This window comes from Trachurus japonicus, chromosome 19 (genome assembly GCF_045865225.1).
Source record: "Trachurus japonicus isolate A0001 chromosome 19, Traja_1.0".
NCBI classification, from domain to species: Eukaryota; Metazoa; Chordata; class Actinopteri; order Carangiformes; family Carangidae; genus Trachurus; species Trachurus japonicus.
Genome location: NC_140925.1, coordinates 6,395,685 through 6,411,741, shown reverse-complemented (window position 1 = coordinate 6,411,741; position 16,057 = coordinate 6,395,685). Strand labels below are relative to the sequence as shown.

The 16,057-nt window shown below is 42.7% G+C and overlaps 1 protein-coding gene across 38 annotated transcripts in view; it reads left to right on the top strand.

Annotated features, from left to right (window-relative positions):
* LOC146967258 (ankyrin-3-like) overlaps positions 1-16,057 on the top strand; it is a 167,762-nt gene that overhangs the window by 135,966 nt on the left and 15,739 nt on the right. For 30 of the 38 annotated variants that reach the window (XM_085762401.1, XM_085762432.1, XM_085762420.1 and 27 more), the window contains 8 exons: positions 364-460; positions 992-1,220; positions 2,138-2,263; positions 3,248-3,370; positions 3,942-3,968; positions 4,583-4,664; positions 5,906-13,783; positions 15,291-15,365. In XM_085762401.1, the coding sequence (XP_085618527.1) occupies positions 364-460; positions 992-1,220; positions 2,138-2,263; positions 3,248-3,370; positions 3,942-3,968; positions 4,583-4,664; positions 5,906-13,783; positions 15,291-15,365 (8,637 nt within the window). The remainder of the gene's footprint in view (positions 1-363; positions 461-991; positions 1,221-2,137; positions 2,264-3,247; positions 3,371-3,941; positions 3,969-4,582; positions 4,665-5,905; positions 13,784-15,290; positions 15,366-16,057) is intronic. The other 8 variants (XM_085762439.1, XM_085762441.1, XM_085762438.1 and 5 more) reach the window with 4 other exon arrangements.

Genomic DNA, 16,057 nt, shown 5'->3' with positions numbered 1-16,057 from the left:
AATATACATCTGCCAACCTCCTGAGTTCAACGGCTTAATAGCTAATTTGCTACTGAACTCAACGAATTGAAAAGCATATAAACTAACCTGCTAATGTCACCATGGTGATGTTTAACCAAAGACCTTGATCTTTTATTTTCAAAGATGCATTCAAAAAATTCAAAAGAGGGAGATGTGATAAATGTGAATCCAGTTGGATATTAGATATTAAGCTTTGAATTGGACTTTGAAAGAAAGTTCAGATATTCAAGGTTTAAGGGATGCGTACAGTATCATTCAATGTTTCCTCGACGTTAGATAAAAAAATAAATCACATTAAAGTAAAATCTTTATAATGTTTTACCTGTATGACTCGTCTACCAGGTGGTACGTCCCCGGCACAGTGGGAAGACATCACTGGTACAACTCCTCTCACCTTCGTCAACGACTGTGTCTCATTCACCACCAACGTTTCTGCCAGGTGAGTCACATGACAACCAGGAGACTCTGACTGACTGAGTCTGTAGGGTTTTTTTCCCTCTTTTTTTTAATCTCTTTTTAAAATTTTTTAGATATAAGATATGTCTGTCAGTGCAGACAGCCAAACAAAATACAAACGTATAAAGATATACACATACATATATACATACATCTACCATAACATTAACCAAAGAACAAACAAACAAACAAACAAACTAAAGTGAGTCACACCACAAGAAATACATAAATAATAATATATAAAAACAGATGCACACACGTATACACATACTTATGTACTTAAAGCTCCAAGTATTAATCAAAATTAGTGTTGTTACTGTGAACAATTGACAAATACAAATCATAACTAAAACAATAAAAGGGAAAAATAAAAGTAATAAAAAGGAACTAATAATAATAATAATAAAAAATAAAAAAATACATACATAACCAAAAAAAAGAAAGAAAAACACAGACCACCTGCTCTTTTTTTAATCTCTGTGTCTAAAACGTTTGTAATTTATCACCTGTGCAGGTTCTGGTTAGCAGACTGCCACCAGATCCCAGAGACGGTGCCTCTGGCCACGCAGCTGTACAGGGAGCTGATCTGTGTTCCCTACATGGCCAAGTTTGTGGTGTTTGCCAAGATGAACGACCCAGTGGAGTCCCGGCTCAGGTGCTTCTGTATGACGGACGACAAGGTGGACAAGACCCTGGAGCAGCAGGAGAACTTTGAGGAGGTGGCCAGGAGCAAAGACATAGAGGTATATGATCATATTTGATTAATTATTGAATAATCATCTAGTCTAGTCCTGTCAAAATGCAAGTTTTAAGAATACTTAAGCATATTTAAGCAAAATGTATTCTTCTGAACCACCCTCTGATGAACATATGAAACCGGTTATATTTAAGCAACGTTACTGTTCTGGATGCACATGTCATATCAGTTTGATTATCACATAAGCTGTTTTTAAACCAGGTTTTCTAATAGTTATGAATAGTTATTTTCACTCAGACTTTTGTGGATGCTTAATAAGACACTTGACTTTGATATAATATAAGCATTTTTACTATTTAAAGTCATGTTTCCAGAGGCTTTAAGGAAAATTGGTAATGCTAAATAAATAAAAGTATAATGTAAATAAAGTTTAAAAAAGACTTTTGGTAATATACAACTTTACATTTCATTTTACAAGTCATGAGTAACTAACAGTTATTTTATTATTTATTTACATATTTAGTCCATGTCTGGGGTCCATGTTGTCGAGGTTTAGACATTTAACTCTGTATTATAGGGTTGCAATAAAGGGATAGTTCAACATTTTTGGCAAACTGGCCCATTGCCATAATCCCATAATCTCGTAATGTTCAGTTATTATCTCATAGCGTGGTGAGTGTGCAGGTCACAACTTGTCCACCAGAGCGTTTTGGAGTTGTTGGATTGTGTATTTGATGAGTTTGATGAGGGAAACCAAGAAATCCCATTAGCCTCCGTAGCGTAGCTCTGAGCGGCTCTGCTCCGCCGTTCTAAAAATAGCTTGCACCGACAATTAAAGGTAACGAACCTGCTCCTGAAACTATAGGGATTATGGCAATGGGCCAATTTGCCAAAAATGTTGAACTATCCCTTTAAGTTGTTGACTTTGAATGGTGTTCTTACCCTGTCTGTGTGCTCTGTCAGGTTCTGGAGGGCAGACCCATCTATGTGGATTGCTATGGAAACCTGTCTCCTCTGGCCAAAGCTGGTCAGCAGTTAGTTCTTAACTTCTACGCCTTCAAGGAGAACCGCTTGCCCTTCTGCGTCAAGGTACAAAACAGCATGTCCTGTCCTCACTCGTTCATCACCGTCCTTCTCAGGGTGAAATGTGGAGTTGAAACACGGTGGAAAAACTCACTGAAAGTCACTAAAATCACACCTAGGTGTCAAAACACAGCAGAGCTGGGCACAAGACAGCGTTCTGGGCAAAAACAGCAGCAAGCACAAGTTTGTCTCTGTAGTAACATCAGGTTAAGTGGTGACTGTTTTTGCTCTATTTGCCTTTATTGCCCCATTCATCTCGTATTAGCTTTCAATACAATCTAAACCCAGTCAACAGGATATGACCTAGTTCCCTAGTTCCCATTGATCGACCCATTAACTTCAGGTTATCCATAATCAATCCTCTTGCATCATATGGTGCTCTTGTTGTGAAAACTATTTGTATTGTGGGAACTAGATGACTTTATTACAGCATCAAAACAAAGTCATGGAAATCTCTCTTTTTGGTGGCACCTTGTAATTCTTTCACCACAGTGCCAACAAATTTTGTATTAAAATGTGTTTTTATCATGATAATATCAACATTGGTGCAACACCACCTCTTGGTGCGCCACTAACAAAGGTTTTCTTCTTCCATTTACCACCACGCTGCACCTGAAAATATGATTCCAAACAATAATATACAGCGCACAAAGAAATAACATTTATTTTAATACACACAATCTTTTTTACTGTTTGAATCAGTGATAAATCTGCTGATCAATTTCTCAATTAATCAAAAGATTGCAACACAAGAAAAAAGAAATATCCATCACATTTCCTGGACATCTTTAAATTGTCAGGTTTACTTCAGTCACAAGTCCAAGTCTCAATATTGGTTTACAACGATAAAAAGCTGTTGCCCAGATGCTGAAATTGATTAAATTATAATTAGAATAGCCACTGATTGTCCATGGATCGAGGAATCAGCAGTGACCACCACATTTTAAAGGACTGAGGTAGCTACATAAAGAAGCAATCTTCTCTCTCCAGGTGAGAGACCCGAGTCAGGAGCCCTGCGGTCGTCTCACTTTCCTTAAAGAGTGTAAGACCATAAAAGGCCTTCCACAAACCGCCGTGTGCAACCTGAACATCACACTTCCCGCGGTGAAAAAGGTAAGGTGGCGTTGAACTCACCATTCTCTGTTGTTGTCACCTCCATAACCATAACTCATGGTCAGGGTAGTTTCGGCCCCAATATCACTGATAGAAGAAGGACAGAGAAAGACTTTGGCCAAACTGCCGCCACTGTGTCTTTTATCTGTTTAAAGCTTCTCTCTATGTATATCGGTTATCTATGCAGTGGGTTCTTGTTCATTGGCTGTTTCATTATCTTCCTATCTATCTTTTGATTTGGATGACATACTTTTTGGCTGAGGGCTTTTATGCTGAAGGCTTTTTTTTTGATTATCAGGCTGGCTTTTTGTGGCTTGAGTTTGCTGTTTTTGCTATTGAGTGTCGGCGCTTTTTATTTATTTTTATTTATTATTTATTTGGTGTTTGTTTGGTCTGTGTTTTTTTGTTTTTTTTACTTTTGATTTGCTGAGTTTGCTATAGTGGCTTCTCTTCTCAGTTGGAGCTTCTGTCACTCACTCCTTTTTCACTCCCTGATGTTTCTTTTCCCCCCCTGCTTTCCATGTTACGTTACTTCCCCCCCTCCGTTTCTGCAATGCATCTTGGGAACCAGGAAATGGAGTCAGATGCCGAGGATGAGGTAAACCACACCCTCCCCACCATGTGCTGTCCTCTGCGCTAGATCTATAGCGGCCCTGCTCTGCTCATCATAGCCTTACTTATTATTTCCGCTTCTATGAGGGCATTAAAAGCTTTCCCTGTTCAAATCAACCTTTAGCTGCTCAGTTTTGCATGACGTATTGTAGATTTGGAGAGATATCTGTTTTATTCTTATCCTTTGCGCTCTATAGTATGTGACATAAGTGGCTTTGGAGTTTAGATATAATTACATTGTACTTTAGTCAAGATTTAACCTTATTAACATTAACTTAAAATTGATTGTAAGTACTTAGAAGTTGGAGCTCCTAGCCTTATCACTAACTCAAGCTAATGTGCTTAGCTTGGCAATACCTACTGTAAGAACTTACAAAACTTAAGGCTGTAGTGCAGTGATACCTCTAAAGGATAATTTACTGCCATTTTATGCAACTGTTTAAAATGGGCTTTGTTCTTATGTTAATACCAACTAATGCGGACTACTGGGTTTGCTTTAATTTGACAATATGAGGTCCAAATGTTGCTCATTTGGCAGCACTATACACTATAGGGTGACCTAGAACTGATAGGATTTTGTGTTGTTTGCTATTGTTGCAGACTGAAAAGCCAGAGCGACGTCATACCTTTGCATCCCTAGCCTTACGTAAGCGCTACAGCTATCTGGCCGAGCCTGCACTGAGTGAGTTTGACATTTTCACTAACAAAACCCTTTGATGAGTAATAACAATGCCAGTTTTCGTGATAAGTTAGTTCACAGTATTAACAGTTTTAATTAACCTGTAAAATGCGTAATCAATATGTAGATAGAAATGACTTACCTACTGTAATAAATGCATATTTCTCATCCTACATAACTTGCACTGTCCACATGCTTGATTACAACATGGTACATATTTTTGCATGGGTCAATGAGTGGTTTTTAAGTTTTTGTGCTGTGCTTGCTCACGTTGTGAGTTGTGACTTTTTCTGGGTTTGTTTCCACTGCCGAGTTGTAGATGTCAAAATGCAGCAACATCAAAAATTTTTACTTGACCTACCGACACGATGTGTATTGGCATTTTGGAGGGAGGTCAAACAAAAAATTTTCTGTTTTTCATTTGTCCCCCTCTGAGTTGAAAGCTCTTTTTTGGCTTTGTGATGATGTCGCAGCTTTTATGTGGGACAAAAATTGCATGGTAGGAGGTCTTGAGTTTTGAGCTTTCTTTCAGGTGTGTTTTTTCAGTTCTTCTCACTCTCTGCTTGTCAACACTTCTTATCAACCGTGCATGACAAAATGGGAAACACATTTTGTCATATTTTGTTTGTCATGTGATAAACGGAAAATGGAAACTTCTGCAGCCCATGGCTCTATTGTATCATAGTGTCTTTGGGGGAATTTCTCATTATGTAATTTTTGGATCAAACAGATAAAAGGCACTTTAAAAAGCGGATTGAAATCAGAGCCAGAATCCATTCAATGACTTCTGAAGTCCAAAGAGAGAAGTTTTGTGTTACTGCTGGAGCATTTGTCTCGCCATTTTTCTGTTGTCAGTTATTAGTCTATGCCATTGTCTCTGAATTTTTACTTTGCTGCTGAATGTGCTTCATTCAGTTTATTCATTACGTTGTTGTTGCTGTCGTTGTTCTTTGTGTCATCTTCCAATCGTGAATCACACGGGAACACAACTGTTTCTTTTCATCCATCTTCAGTCAATATTCAAATATCTTATCTCAGCACTTCATGAAACTGCTGTTTTTCCTTCCTTGATACCAGGACTGCGTCACTGACCAACTCTTCCTCCTCTGATCTCTTCTTCTTTCACATTTTTTTCCCTCCTTCCCCTTCCCCGACATGATTTTCTGTTATCTTTACTACTCCACATTCTTTCGATTGTTTTTCCCATTCCTTCTACACCATTATTTCTACAAATTCATCTGAAGAAACAGCAGTCGAACGAAGCACAGCAGCAAGAACACTGCCTGCTGGTTACCCTCACAAACCTGTCTTTCCAACCAGACCTTACCCATCATGGTCGACTGCTCCTATTACCGTCCCTGGCCAAACAAGGCCAGGAGTGGGGGGTCCCCTCGGCTCTACCGATTCACCGGCAGGCTCACCAGCTGCTTCTCCATTGAAATCTGCCTGGCCCCTTTCTTCCCCATCACCTGCATGCACTGCAACAATCAAAGCTGCCCTTGGAGCTCAAGCACCAGCACCTTCCCTGTCATCCCCAGTTAAATCAGTTAGCGACAAAGTGTCGTCATCCCCCATCAGGTCTTACAGGACTATGCCTTCTCCCATCAAAACCGTTGTCCAGCAGGGTCAATACCCTGTCCAGGCGTCTGCCAGCCTTGTGTCCTCTGGAAGCCCGAGTAAACACGCCACAGATCCAGCATCCATCAAGAACCTTGCTTCAGCGTACACATCACGGACTTCCCCACTTCACACAATATCCAATGGTCCTGTACCAGACAGATCATCAGCACCCGCTTCGCCAAAGACATCATACAACATGTACAATGCTAATCTACCTTTTAAAACTGCCCTTGGGTCCACAGTTGTGACAGAGGCTGTGGCACCAAACGTTCCCTCTGGTAAAAGCATCTCCAGCCTGTCCTCTTTGAAAACCTCTGTAGATTCAACGCTCTCATCCCGAGGAGGTAGAACGTCCCTCTCGTCTCTCTCCTCAACTGGACAGACGACCATGGCTTCCTCAGAACTGTCCATGATGAACGGATCTGTCTCGCCTGTCAAATATCCATCCTCCTCGTCCACGCCATCTTCCCCTTCCTCTCGCATCATCTCTGAGAGGAGTAGCAGCCTTCAGGAGAGGATTCAGGCCACCACACAGGCGGCAACCTCCGGTGTCAGTGCAGCCATAAATGAAGCTATAGACTCATATTCTGTCTCGGGCTACGGCACTCTCAAAACACTGTCCTCTTCCCGTAGAACTGCAACAGCAAGCTCAGCTTATGGTTCCATGAGATCTGTAGTTGCTGCCCCCGGTGCAGCAGTTTCATCTAATTCTGTGACATTACCTGTGTATTCATTGGTAAACGTCATCCCAGAGGCGCCAGTCAAACCAGGGCCAGGTTCTCTCAAAATGGCACTTCCTGATTCCCCTCGTCCCTCATCCTCGACGTCTTCCTCTCTGGCTTCCTGTGTTACCACATCAAAAATAAATTCCCAATTGAAATCACCCCCGTTCATTACGCCGCCCATCATCCACCCAACGGCAGCCTCCAATCAGGAGATACTAAAAGATGTAGCAGACATGAAAGAGGATCTGATCAGAATGTCAGCTATCCTACAGACAGACACACAGACGGCAGCCAAAACTGTCCAGACATCAAATACTGGTACTCCTAAAGAGACCAAGTTAGAGGAGGAGGAGACATATACTCTGGTTGAGAAAGTGAAAGAAGATTTAGTGAAAGTCAGTGAAATATTACAGAAAGATATCATGAGTGAAGGTAAGGCAGGTAAAGAGAGAGCCTCAGAGGATGAATGGGAGGAATTTTCCAAAGACGAGATTGAGGAGGCACAAAGAAGTTCTCTCACAGATTATTACCCACAGTTTGACGAAAATACACTCCTTCTCAAACGCCAATCCATGTCAAGCAAAGACTTAGAGTTAGCGAAAGTGGTAGACTATTTAACAAATGACATTGGTGCCAACTCTCTCTCTAAAATGACAGAGTTGAAATCTAAGTACGAGGAGGTGACAAAAAGGGATGGGGAGGAGAAACAGAAACGTGTTCTTAAACCATCAATGACGATACAAGAGCACAAACTCAAAATGCCTCCACCAGTTTCAGGCATGCTTAGGTCCCCCTCAGAGAAAGACCTGAGTAAACTTGCTGAGTCATATCAACAGGGGTCTGAGACTATTTTGGAATCACCCGAGGACCTGTCTCATGAGCAGGATAAAAGTCCCTTGTCAGACAGCGGGTTTGAGACCAGGAGTGAAAAGACACCGTCTGCACCTCAGAGTGCAGAGAGCACAGGACCTAAGCCTTTGTTCACAGATTCACCCATCCCTCCCTGCGTAACAGAGACCAGGACCGAAGTGGTCCATATCAGGAGCTATGAACAGCCTGATGATCTTTGTGAGCCTCTTCTCATGGAGGATGCACCATCTGCCCCTCCTGCCATAGAACCAGATCCAGTTTTAGTAAGCTCCACGAAAGCCCTACAGATGAAAATGCCGGAAGACGACCCCATGATGAACAAAAGCATGTGTCTAAAAGAGGAAACTCATATTACTACAACCACTAGAATGGTCTATCACAAGCCCCAACTAACTGATGGTGCTGAGATGAGAGAGGAGGGTATGTCAGTCAGAGATCTCATGAAGGCTTTCCAGTCAGGTAGGGATCCATCTAAAGAGCTGGCAGGGCTTTTTGAACACAAGGCTAGCCAGGATTCTGTCAAAGGTGATGAGCTGACCCCTAGATTCCTAGACAGAGACATGAAATCCAAACCCAAAGTTGAAAGGATAATTGAGGTTCATATTGAAAAGGGGCACAGCACAACAGAGCCAACTGAGGTTATTATCAGGGAGACCAAAAAACATCCAGAGCTTTACGTCTACAAAGGAGACCGTGGATTTAGGGAACTTACTGATTACGAGGAGGCCCAACAGGAAGAGGAGGAGCTCACTGCCGAAGAATCCCTGCCCTCCTTCCTGGAAACATCTCGCGTGAACACCCCAGTGTCGCAGGAGGAAGACAGTCGCCCAAGCTCTGCCCAATTGATGGCAGATGATTCGTATAAAGCCCTGAAACTCTTGAGCCAGCACTCCATAGAGTACTGTGATGATGAGCTGTCAGAGATCAGAGGCGAGTCCTATAGGTTTGCTGAGAAAATGCTTCTGTCTGAGAAACTTGATGTGTCCTCAACTGCTCACTCTGACACAGAGGATTCGGCAATGACGACTGACAAGAATCGTCTAATTCATGAGGAGGTTGGTGGCCGTAGCACTGAGAGCATTGGTCATCAGCAAGGAAGCCCCAAAAGAGAGTATGTCTCTAAGTCATCCAAAGATGGTTCCCCTAAATCTGGCAAATTCATGCACAGGGATGAACCCCCTCCGTTTGATAAAGTGACAGTGCTCCATTACTCCACAGATCAGGGCAGCCCCAAGCATGCAGTTTGGATGAGATTTACAGAGGATAAGCATGACAGAAGCAGGGATAAGCTGCTTTATGAGGATAGGGTGGACCAAAGTGTGAAGGAAGCTGAAGAAAAACTCAGTGAGGTATCGCAGTTCTTCCGTGACAAAACAGAGAAGCTCAATGATGAGCTCCAGTCCCCTGAGAAAAAGCCTATGAGGCGAGAGGTAAAGGAACCAAGGTCCTGGCCTAACTCAGCCTGCAGTAGCCCGGAGAAAACACAGCAGAAACCTAAGGCAGGAGAAGACGGATTCAGTAAAAGCAAACTCAGGGAGCCTCCAGTTGGTAAAATGTTTGTGAGCTCCCCAATAGCTGAAAAGAAAAGCTCTAGTTTACCAAGCAGCCCCCAGAAAAGTGTCACCCCTCATACCAGTGATGATAAAATTAAACAACAAACTAAGACCAGTGAATCTGCACCGTCTTCTCCTGCTCATGTAAAATCAACATCCAAGGTTAGTGCTGTGAGAATGAAGTTTGAATCAGAGGCTCAGAAACAAAGTCAGTCTAGTCCAACTAAAATCCCCCCTCCAGTGCAGCCAAAACCTTCAGTAAAGAAATTACAGGAGAGCAAACTTCCTGTTTATCAGTTCTTTGCCGGAGGAAAAGCATCAAAAGAAACATCAGAAAATGAAAGCTTGCAAAAGGATGTTGTGCAGGATAAACGTGCTGCCACAGAGAGCAGTAAACCTGCTGCAATATCATCAGCATCTAAATCCCCAAAACATGTAGGAGAAAAACTACCAAACAAAAACATCTCAGAGGCCCCCATACGAAGACCAGTTGTTGAAACTGAGACTGATAAAGCAACTACTAAAGGGAAAGATATCCATTCCAGTATTACTCAGGAAATCAAAGAAAGCAATAAAGTCCAGAACATTCAGACATCTATTGTTCAGGACGCTGTTAGATTACTAGAGAAAGGGAGTGATGCTAAAAAATACCAACAAACAACGAAACGTGAGCCTGCTGCTTCCACAGAAGTACAAGCTGAGCTGCCCAAGAAAGATAGCGAGGAAACGCTAAATAGAAATCTCAGAAAAAAGACTGAATCTCAAATTCCCGTAAGAGCAACCTCTACTTTAGATAACGACCTCACAAAGAAACAGGCCGTAACCAAACCCTCGCAGATACCTACACTATCCAAGACCAAAGCACAGATGAGTCTTGAGACAACCCCAGTAAAAACAGACGAAAATATAACCTTTGAAATTCTGGATAATGCACCCAAAGATTCCAACTCCAATAATCTTCCGAGCCCGAGAGAAATGCTGGAGAATGTCTTAATTCCTCCAGCTGCCACAACGACCAAAGAGAACTTCAAGGGCATCAAAACATTACCTGTTTATGTCAGCGTCCAGGTAGGCAGGCAGGCAGAGAGGGAGGCCAAAGGATCAGTGTACACAGTCAAACAGAAATCCAACTCAGCACTCAGCCCCATAAGCCCAGAGGATGACACACTAGAACAGGTGTCATTCATAGACAGCTCAGGTAAAAGCCCCATCACACCAGAGACCCCCAGCTCTGAGGAAGTTAGCTATGACCTCACGGTCAAGACCCCTGATGGCTTTCTGGGATTCCTGACAGGGCAGCCCAGTCCCATCATGGAGGTATCTGAGGAATTGGAGGCAGATGACCAAGGCAAAGTTTTCTCTTTTAAAGATGCCCTACCAGAAAAGAAAACTGATATTCACACCACCCAAGCAGACCTTGATAATGCTAATAAGCAAGAAACAGAAGTTAATGATAACCTGCAGGAATTAGCCAATAGATTGAACCAGCAAGAGACAACAACCAATGGCGAGTACGATGAAATAACAGGACAGGAGCATCATGATGTCTCAAAAGACAAAGGTATTGCATATATTGAATTCCCTCCCCCTCCCCCTCTAGATTCAAACTCAGAAATTTCCGACGCAGAAAGGAAAGGTTCCTGTGCCTCCTCAGAGACTGAGACAGAAATGATGGAGGTGAACTTACAGGAAGAACATGACAGGCATCTACTGACTGAGCCAATTATACGAATCCAACCTCCTTCCCCGGTACCTCCTGGGGAAGACGACAGTCAGTCAAACGGTGATGATGAGGCAGACACCGATGACGATGAGTCAATCTTTCAACCGATTCCTTGTAAGAAATTTACTTTCAAGGTTCCTGAGGAAGAGGACAGGAGGAAGGAGAAGGAAAAGGCTCTTAAACCCAAAAAACATGACAAAAATGGAAACAACAAAGAACTTAATGGTGGAACCAATGGGACCAATGGGACCAATGGCTCCAGTGGATCCAATGGATCCAATGGTTCTAAAGGTTCTAATGGAAAAGCAGAGGACTATGAGTATGAGCAAAATGGAAATGACCAGTCAATAACAGACTGTTCATTAGCCACAACTGCTGAATTTTCTCATGACACAGATGCAACTGAGATAGACTCTCTAGATGGATATGAACTCCAGGATGAGGATGATGGCCTGTGTGAGCAGGCAGATTTGCGGCTGTTTGGTCTTCCAGACAGCCGGAGAGACGTCTGGGCAACAGACACATTTAGGTCCACTGACCGCTCTTTTCCTCCGACCAAACTTGAAGTTATAGAGGAGGAAAAAACCCCAGAGGAATGTCAAAAGGACACTTTCAAAAAAGATGCTTCCTCAGATGGTGGTAAACCTGATGCTAACGGTAAAGATGGGGTTACAAGTAAGGAGCAAAAACCCTCGGATAAAGAGGGATTTTCAGACACTTACTTTAGTTATAAGTTAGAGGAGGAGTTTAACTCTCCTTTTAAGACTGTTGCCACTAAAGGGCTAGACTTTGACCCCTGGCCCAGTAAAAGTGGAGAAGAAGATATCGTTGACATGGGAGGTACAAGGGGAAGCAATGGTGAGCCTAAGCCTTTTGGACTTGCAGTGGATGAACAGTCTCAGGCCACAACACCAGACACTACCCCAGCCCGAACGCCAACGGACGATAGCACGCCGACAAGCGAGCCAAATCCATTCCCCTTCCATGAAGGGAAGATGTTTGAGATGACACGCAGTGGTGCGATTGACATGAGCAAGAGGGACATGGTGGAGGAGAGGCTCCAGTTTTTTCAGATTGGTGAGCATTACTACTCGGCGGGCAGGTACAGTGTCAGAGACTCAGAGATAAACGCCTCCTCACAACACAGGGATCAATTTAGTGCTCAGGATCCCACAGATACCTCAATAGTCCCTCAAGTCTCCATTCAGACTACTACTGTGCAGCTAGAAATATCAAATCTGGCTGGCAGTTACAGCACATGCAAAGACTCAACTTCCAATACTGAGCCTACATTTTCCACTTTTAGATCAGGATTCAAGTTGTCATCTGATAAAACATATGATGCATCAAATAACAGTTCTAAATGTAGAACAACAGGCACCTTTGATAATATAACCTCAGGATCAGCTGTAGATAGTTCTTACTCTGTGACCTCAAACACAGATTGTTCTAATTTTACTACATCATCAGGCGTGACAGATTATTTTTCAGTTCCTTCAGGTATGTACAAACAAAGCGACTATTTGGATTGGATCTCAGAAAGTCAGAACAGTTATTACCAAAGCACAGATTCCTCTTTCGCACCTTTACAACAGACACAGAGTAGCAATACCAGTAGCAACGTCCCTGTCTCCCAGTATGTCCATTCAGATGTCGCTCAGGCCGGAAGTATTGTGTTCAACATGTTGTCTGCTGGTCTGCAGGAGATCAGCAGGATAGAAGCGTCCTTCAACCAGCTAGAGGTGAACAGCAGGGAAGGCAGGATTTGTCCTAATGTAGCAATAACAAACATGGCAGCCAAAGAGGTCAAACCTCAGATATGCAAGTCCAGGTTACCAGTGAGGGTGCCCAGCCACAAACTATGCAGCCACAGTCGAGCAAGAGTGAAAGACGAGGCACAAAAAAACGCAGATAAAATCAAAGTCAGGGAACATACAATACATAAAGTCAGGGAAAGATTGGACCCTTTTGTGAATTTATTTCCTAAATCTAAAATCCCAGTGATGAAAGCCATTAAATACCCTTCTTGTTCCCGGGAGAAGAAGCAAGTTAGAGCCAAATCTTCAGTGACTGAAAGAGGCATTAAATCTAGCAGGGATAATAAGCAGCAGCAAATTAAAAGCAGATCCAGCACCGAGCAAAGATCTAGTTCAGTGAAAACCCCGAGAAGAAGTAGCACAAATGAGACTGCGAGAAAGAACAGCGTAGTGATCTCGAAAAACTTTAAAACGAGGTCTGTCACTAGACAGGTAGCTATCCCTGTGGACCAAACCATTCCCAAGGAGGCTGAGACAAAGTTAGAGGGGAAAACTCTGCCCACTGAGGACGAAGAGAGCTGCAGCCTCAGCACTACCAGGAACACTTCCCTGTCAGAGCCATCTAGAGCCTCTAGAAGTTCCTGCCCCTCACGCACCTCTACCTGCACCTCCACCACCACCACCACCACCACCACACCAACACCATCTGCTAGAGATGTGAGAGCTGAGGTTGAGCAGGCCAGCAGTGAGAGGATGAGGAGGAGGAGCAGGAGGAAGAGTAGGCGGACACATGGAGGGAAGGAGCAGGAGCACAAGGAGGAAGGGAGTCAGGTTGAACAACCAATCACGGCTCCTGTCACGGAGAACCAGACTAGTTTGTAAACTCTTTCTAAACACTTATTTATATACTTTATCTTTCTCTATGAGATGCATGTAGCTGTTGTGGGTGCTTTGTGATGTGACGTCGTAAGTGTAGCTGTCACTTCTTCTTCTTCTTCTTCCTGTCATTCTTGTGATTTGTGTCCTGTGTGCTGTCCGATTTAGACAAAGGATAAAACACAGACACTCAAAAATGTATCTCTGGATCCAAGCACAAGATTTTATTTCTGTTAGGTTAAGACAACCGGATAGATTTACCTCGTAGAAGTAACAACCGTCTGACAAGACTTATGCAACAGATTACAGTGAAAAGGTACAGGAACTACATTTTCAAAATAAGTGTCAGTATCAGTTTGAGAGTAGAAACACTTCAGCGATGAATACGTTAGGAATGAGTAAACATCCCTTTCTGAGTTTAAAGGTAGCCCTGCACCTCACCACACGACACGACACCACTCACCTCCACTTTAGACACAATCGAGACCGAAATGTGAAGTGATTTTGTGGGTACAACATGATCTTCTTGTGTTTGTTTTGGTCTGCTTGCCTGGTTGGTTGGTTGGTTGGTTGATTGATTGGTTGGTTGGTTTGTAGATTGGTGGTTTACTTTTGCTCTCTTGAAAATCGCTGTGAAAACAATCCATCGGCTGAACTTGACGAATCACGTGAACGTCGGCCCACACAGGAAGTCGTCCACCTTGTGACTCGGTGGGAAAAAAAAAAAACACTTGTGTGGCTGAATCGTTCTTGATTTCAAGTTGAAGCCATAGATTGTTTTTATCAGTGGGAGGGAATGTTGCCTGACGGTAGATTGTTTGTTGTTAGTGATGTGATACAGAAATCTTTATCTCTGAACTCTTACTACTAATACTACTACTGTACTACTGAACATCAAAGAATTTAGTGTGAAAATTTGATTTTTTTTTTTTTTTATCTTTTCTGGCCTCACACATCCTCATACTTGAGATTTATTTTTATATTATCAGATGATGTTTAATAGCAGGTTTGTGAGAGTATTATTTAGCTTTTGTGGGTTTAAGCTTTAGAAAGAACCAGGCTAGCTATTTTCCTCTGTTTCCTCTTTATTCTTAAACTAAGCTAACCGTTTCCTGGCTAGTTGTATCAATCATTATCTAAACTGAATCACTGAGGAGAGTCTGGCCAGAAAAGTTGTATTATTTTTCTAAGGTGAGACATGGGACAGTGAGCTAAAGTTGATCTTTACATACTATAATGAACATCACATTAGAAAATGGGGAGAAAAAAGGAGAGTTTTATGGTCAAACCACATTAATATCAACAGACTTCAGTTCACAATCCCAATCTCTTTCTTCCATTTAATGTCATTGTTCCTCTCTGCAGCCATTTTATTATTAGAACCTGATTTACTGTAATTCTGGGGATCGTTGTCATAATGCCACACATTAACTGTTCCTTGTCCCGCCCCGCCCCTGCCCCCCTCCTCCTCCTCCTCCTCCTCCTCCTCCCGCCTCCTCACACAGGCCCTCAGAGTCCCTGTGAGAGAACAGACCTCCGCATGGCAATAGTAGCTGACCACCTCGGACTCAGTTGGACCGGTGAGTCTGCACATATCTCACACACCTTGTCACACTTTGCCAGAAGCAAAATATGAAGCAATACAAGAAAACTGTGCATGGTGAAAGAAACCACTGCAGAGCTGGAAGTAAATCAGTTTCACTCGGATCAGTTTACTGTGTGAGCAGAGGCTGAAACTTGTGACATGATGCAGAAGTGAATTTTACATCAGTCTGACTGGAGTCCAGCCAAAAACCATTAGTTTCACAGTGTCTGTTGCCACCTGGTGGACGAAGAGTATAAAATATCTGGACTTGGCAGTGCTGCAGTGGCTGTTATAATCACATACATCAACATCAACTACACACACATACTGTACAGTACAACATCTAAGCAGAGGAATCACAGAAAGTCAAATTGCATTGTAACTTTTCATATTAATTTAAACACAATCAGCTCATGTTGTGACATATTAAGAGTGAGGACTGGAAAATAAGTTTAGTAATACTTACATTAATAATTTATCTAATTAAAAACGTGCATAAGAATGTATTATGCTTGCAGCTTTTTGTGTAAGTGTATTTAAGAGGGACAGAGTGATGATAGTTGTGTACATACTGAGCAGAGCTCAGGGTGTGGCCTCTGCAGCCTGTCCACCTGCACTGCAGCACTGCCCCACGCCTGTGTGCATGTGTGTGCGTGGGTGTGCCGTCATCCTTTTTAAAGTGTGCAC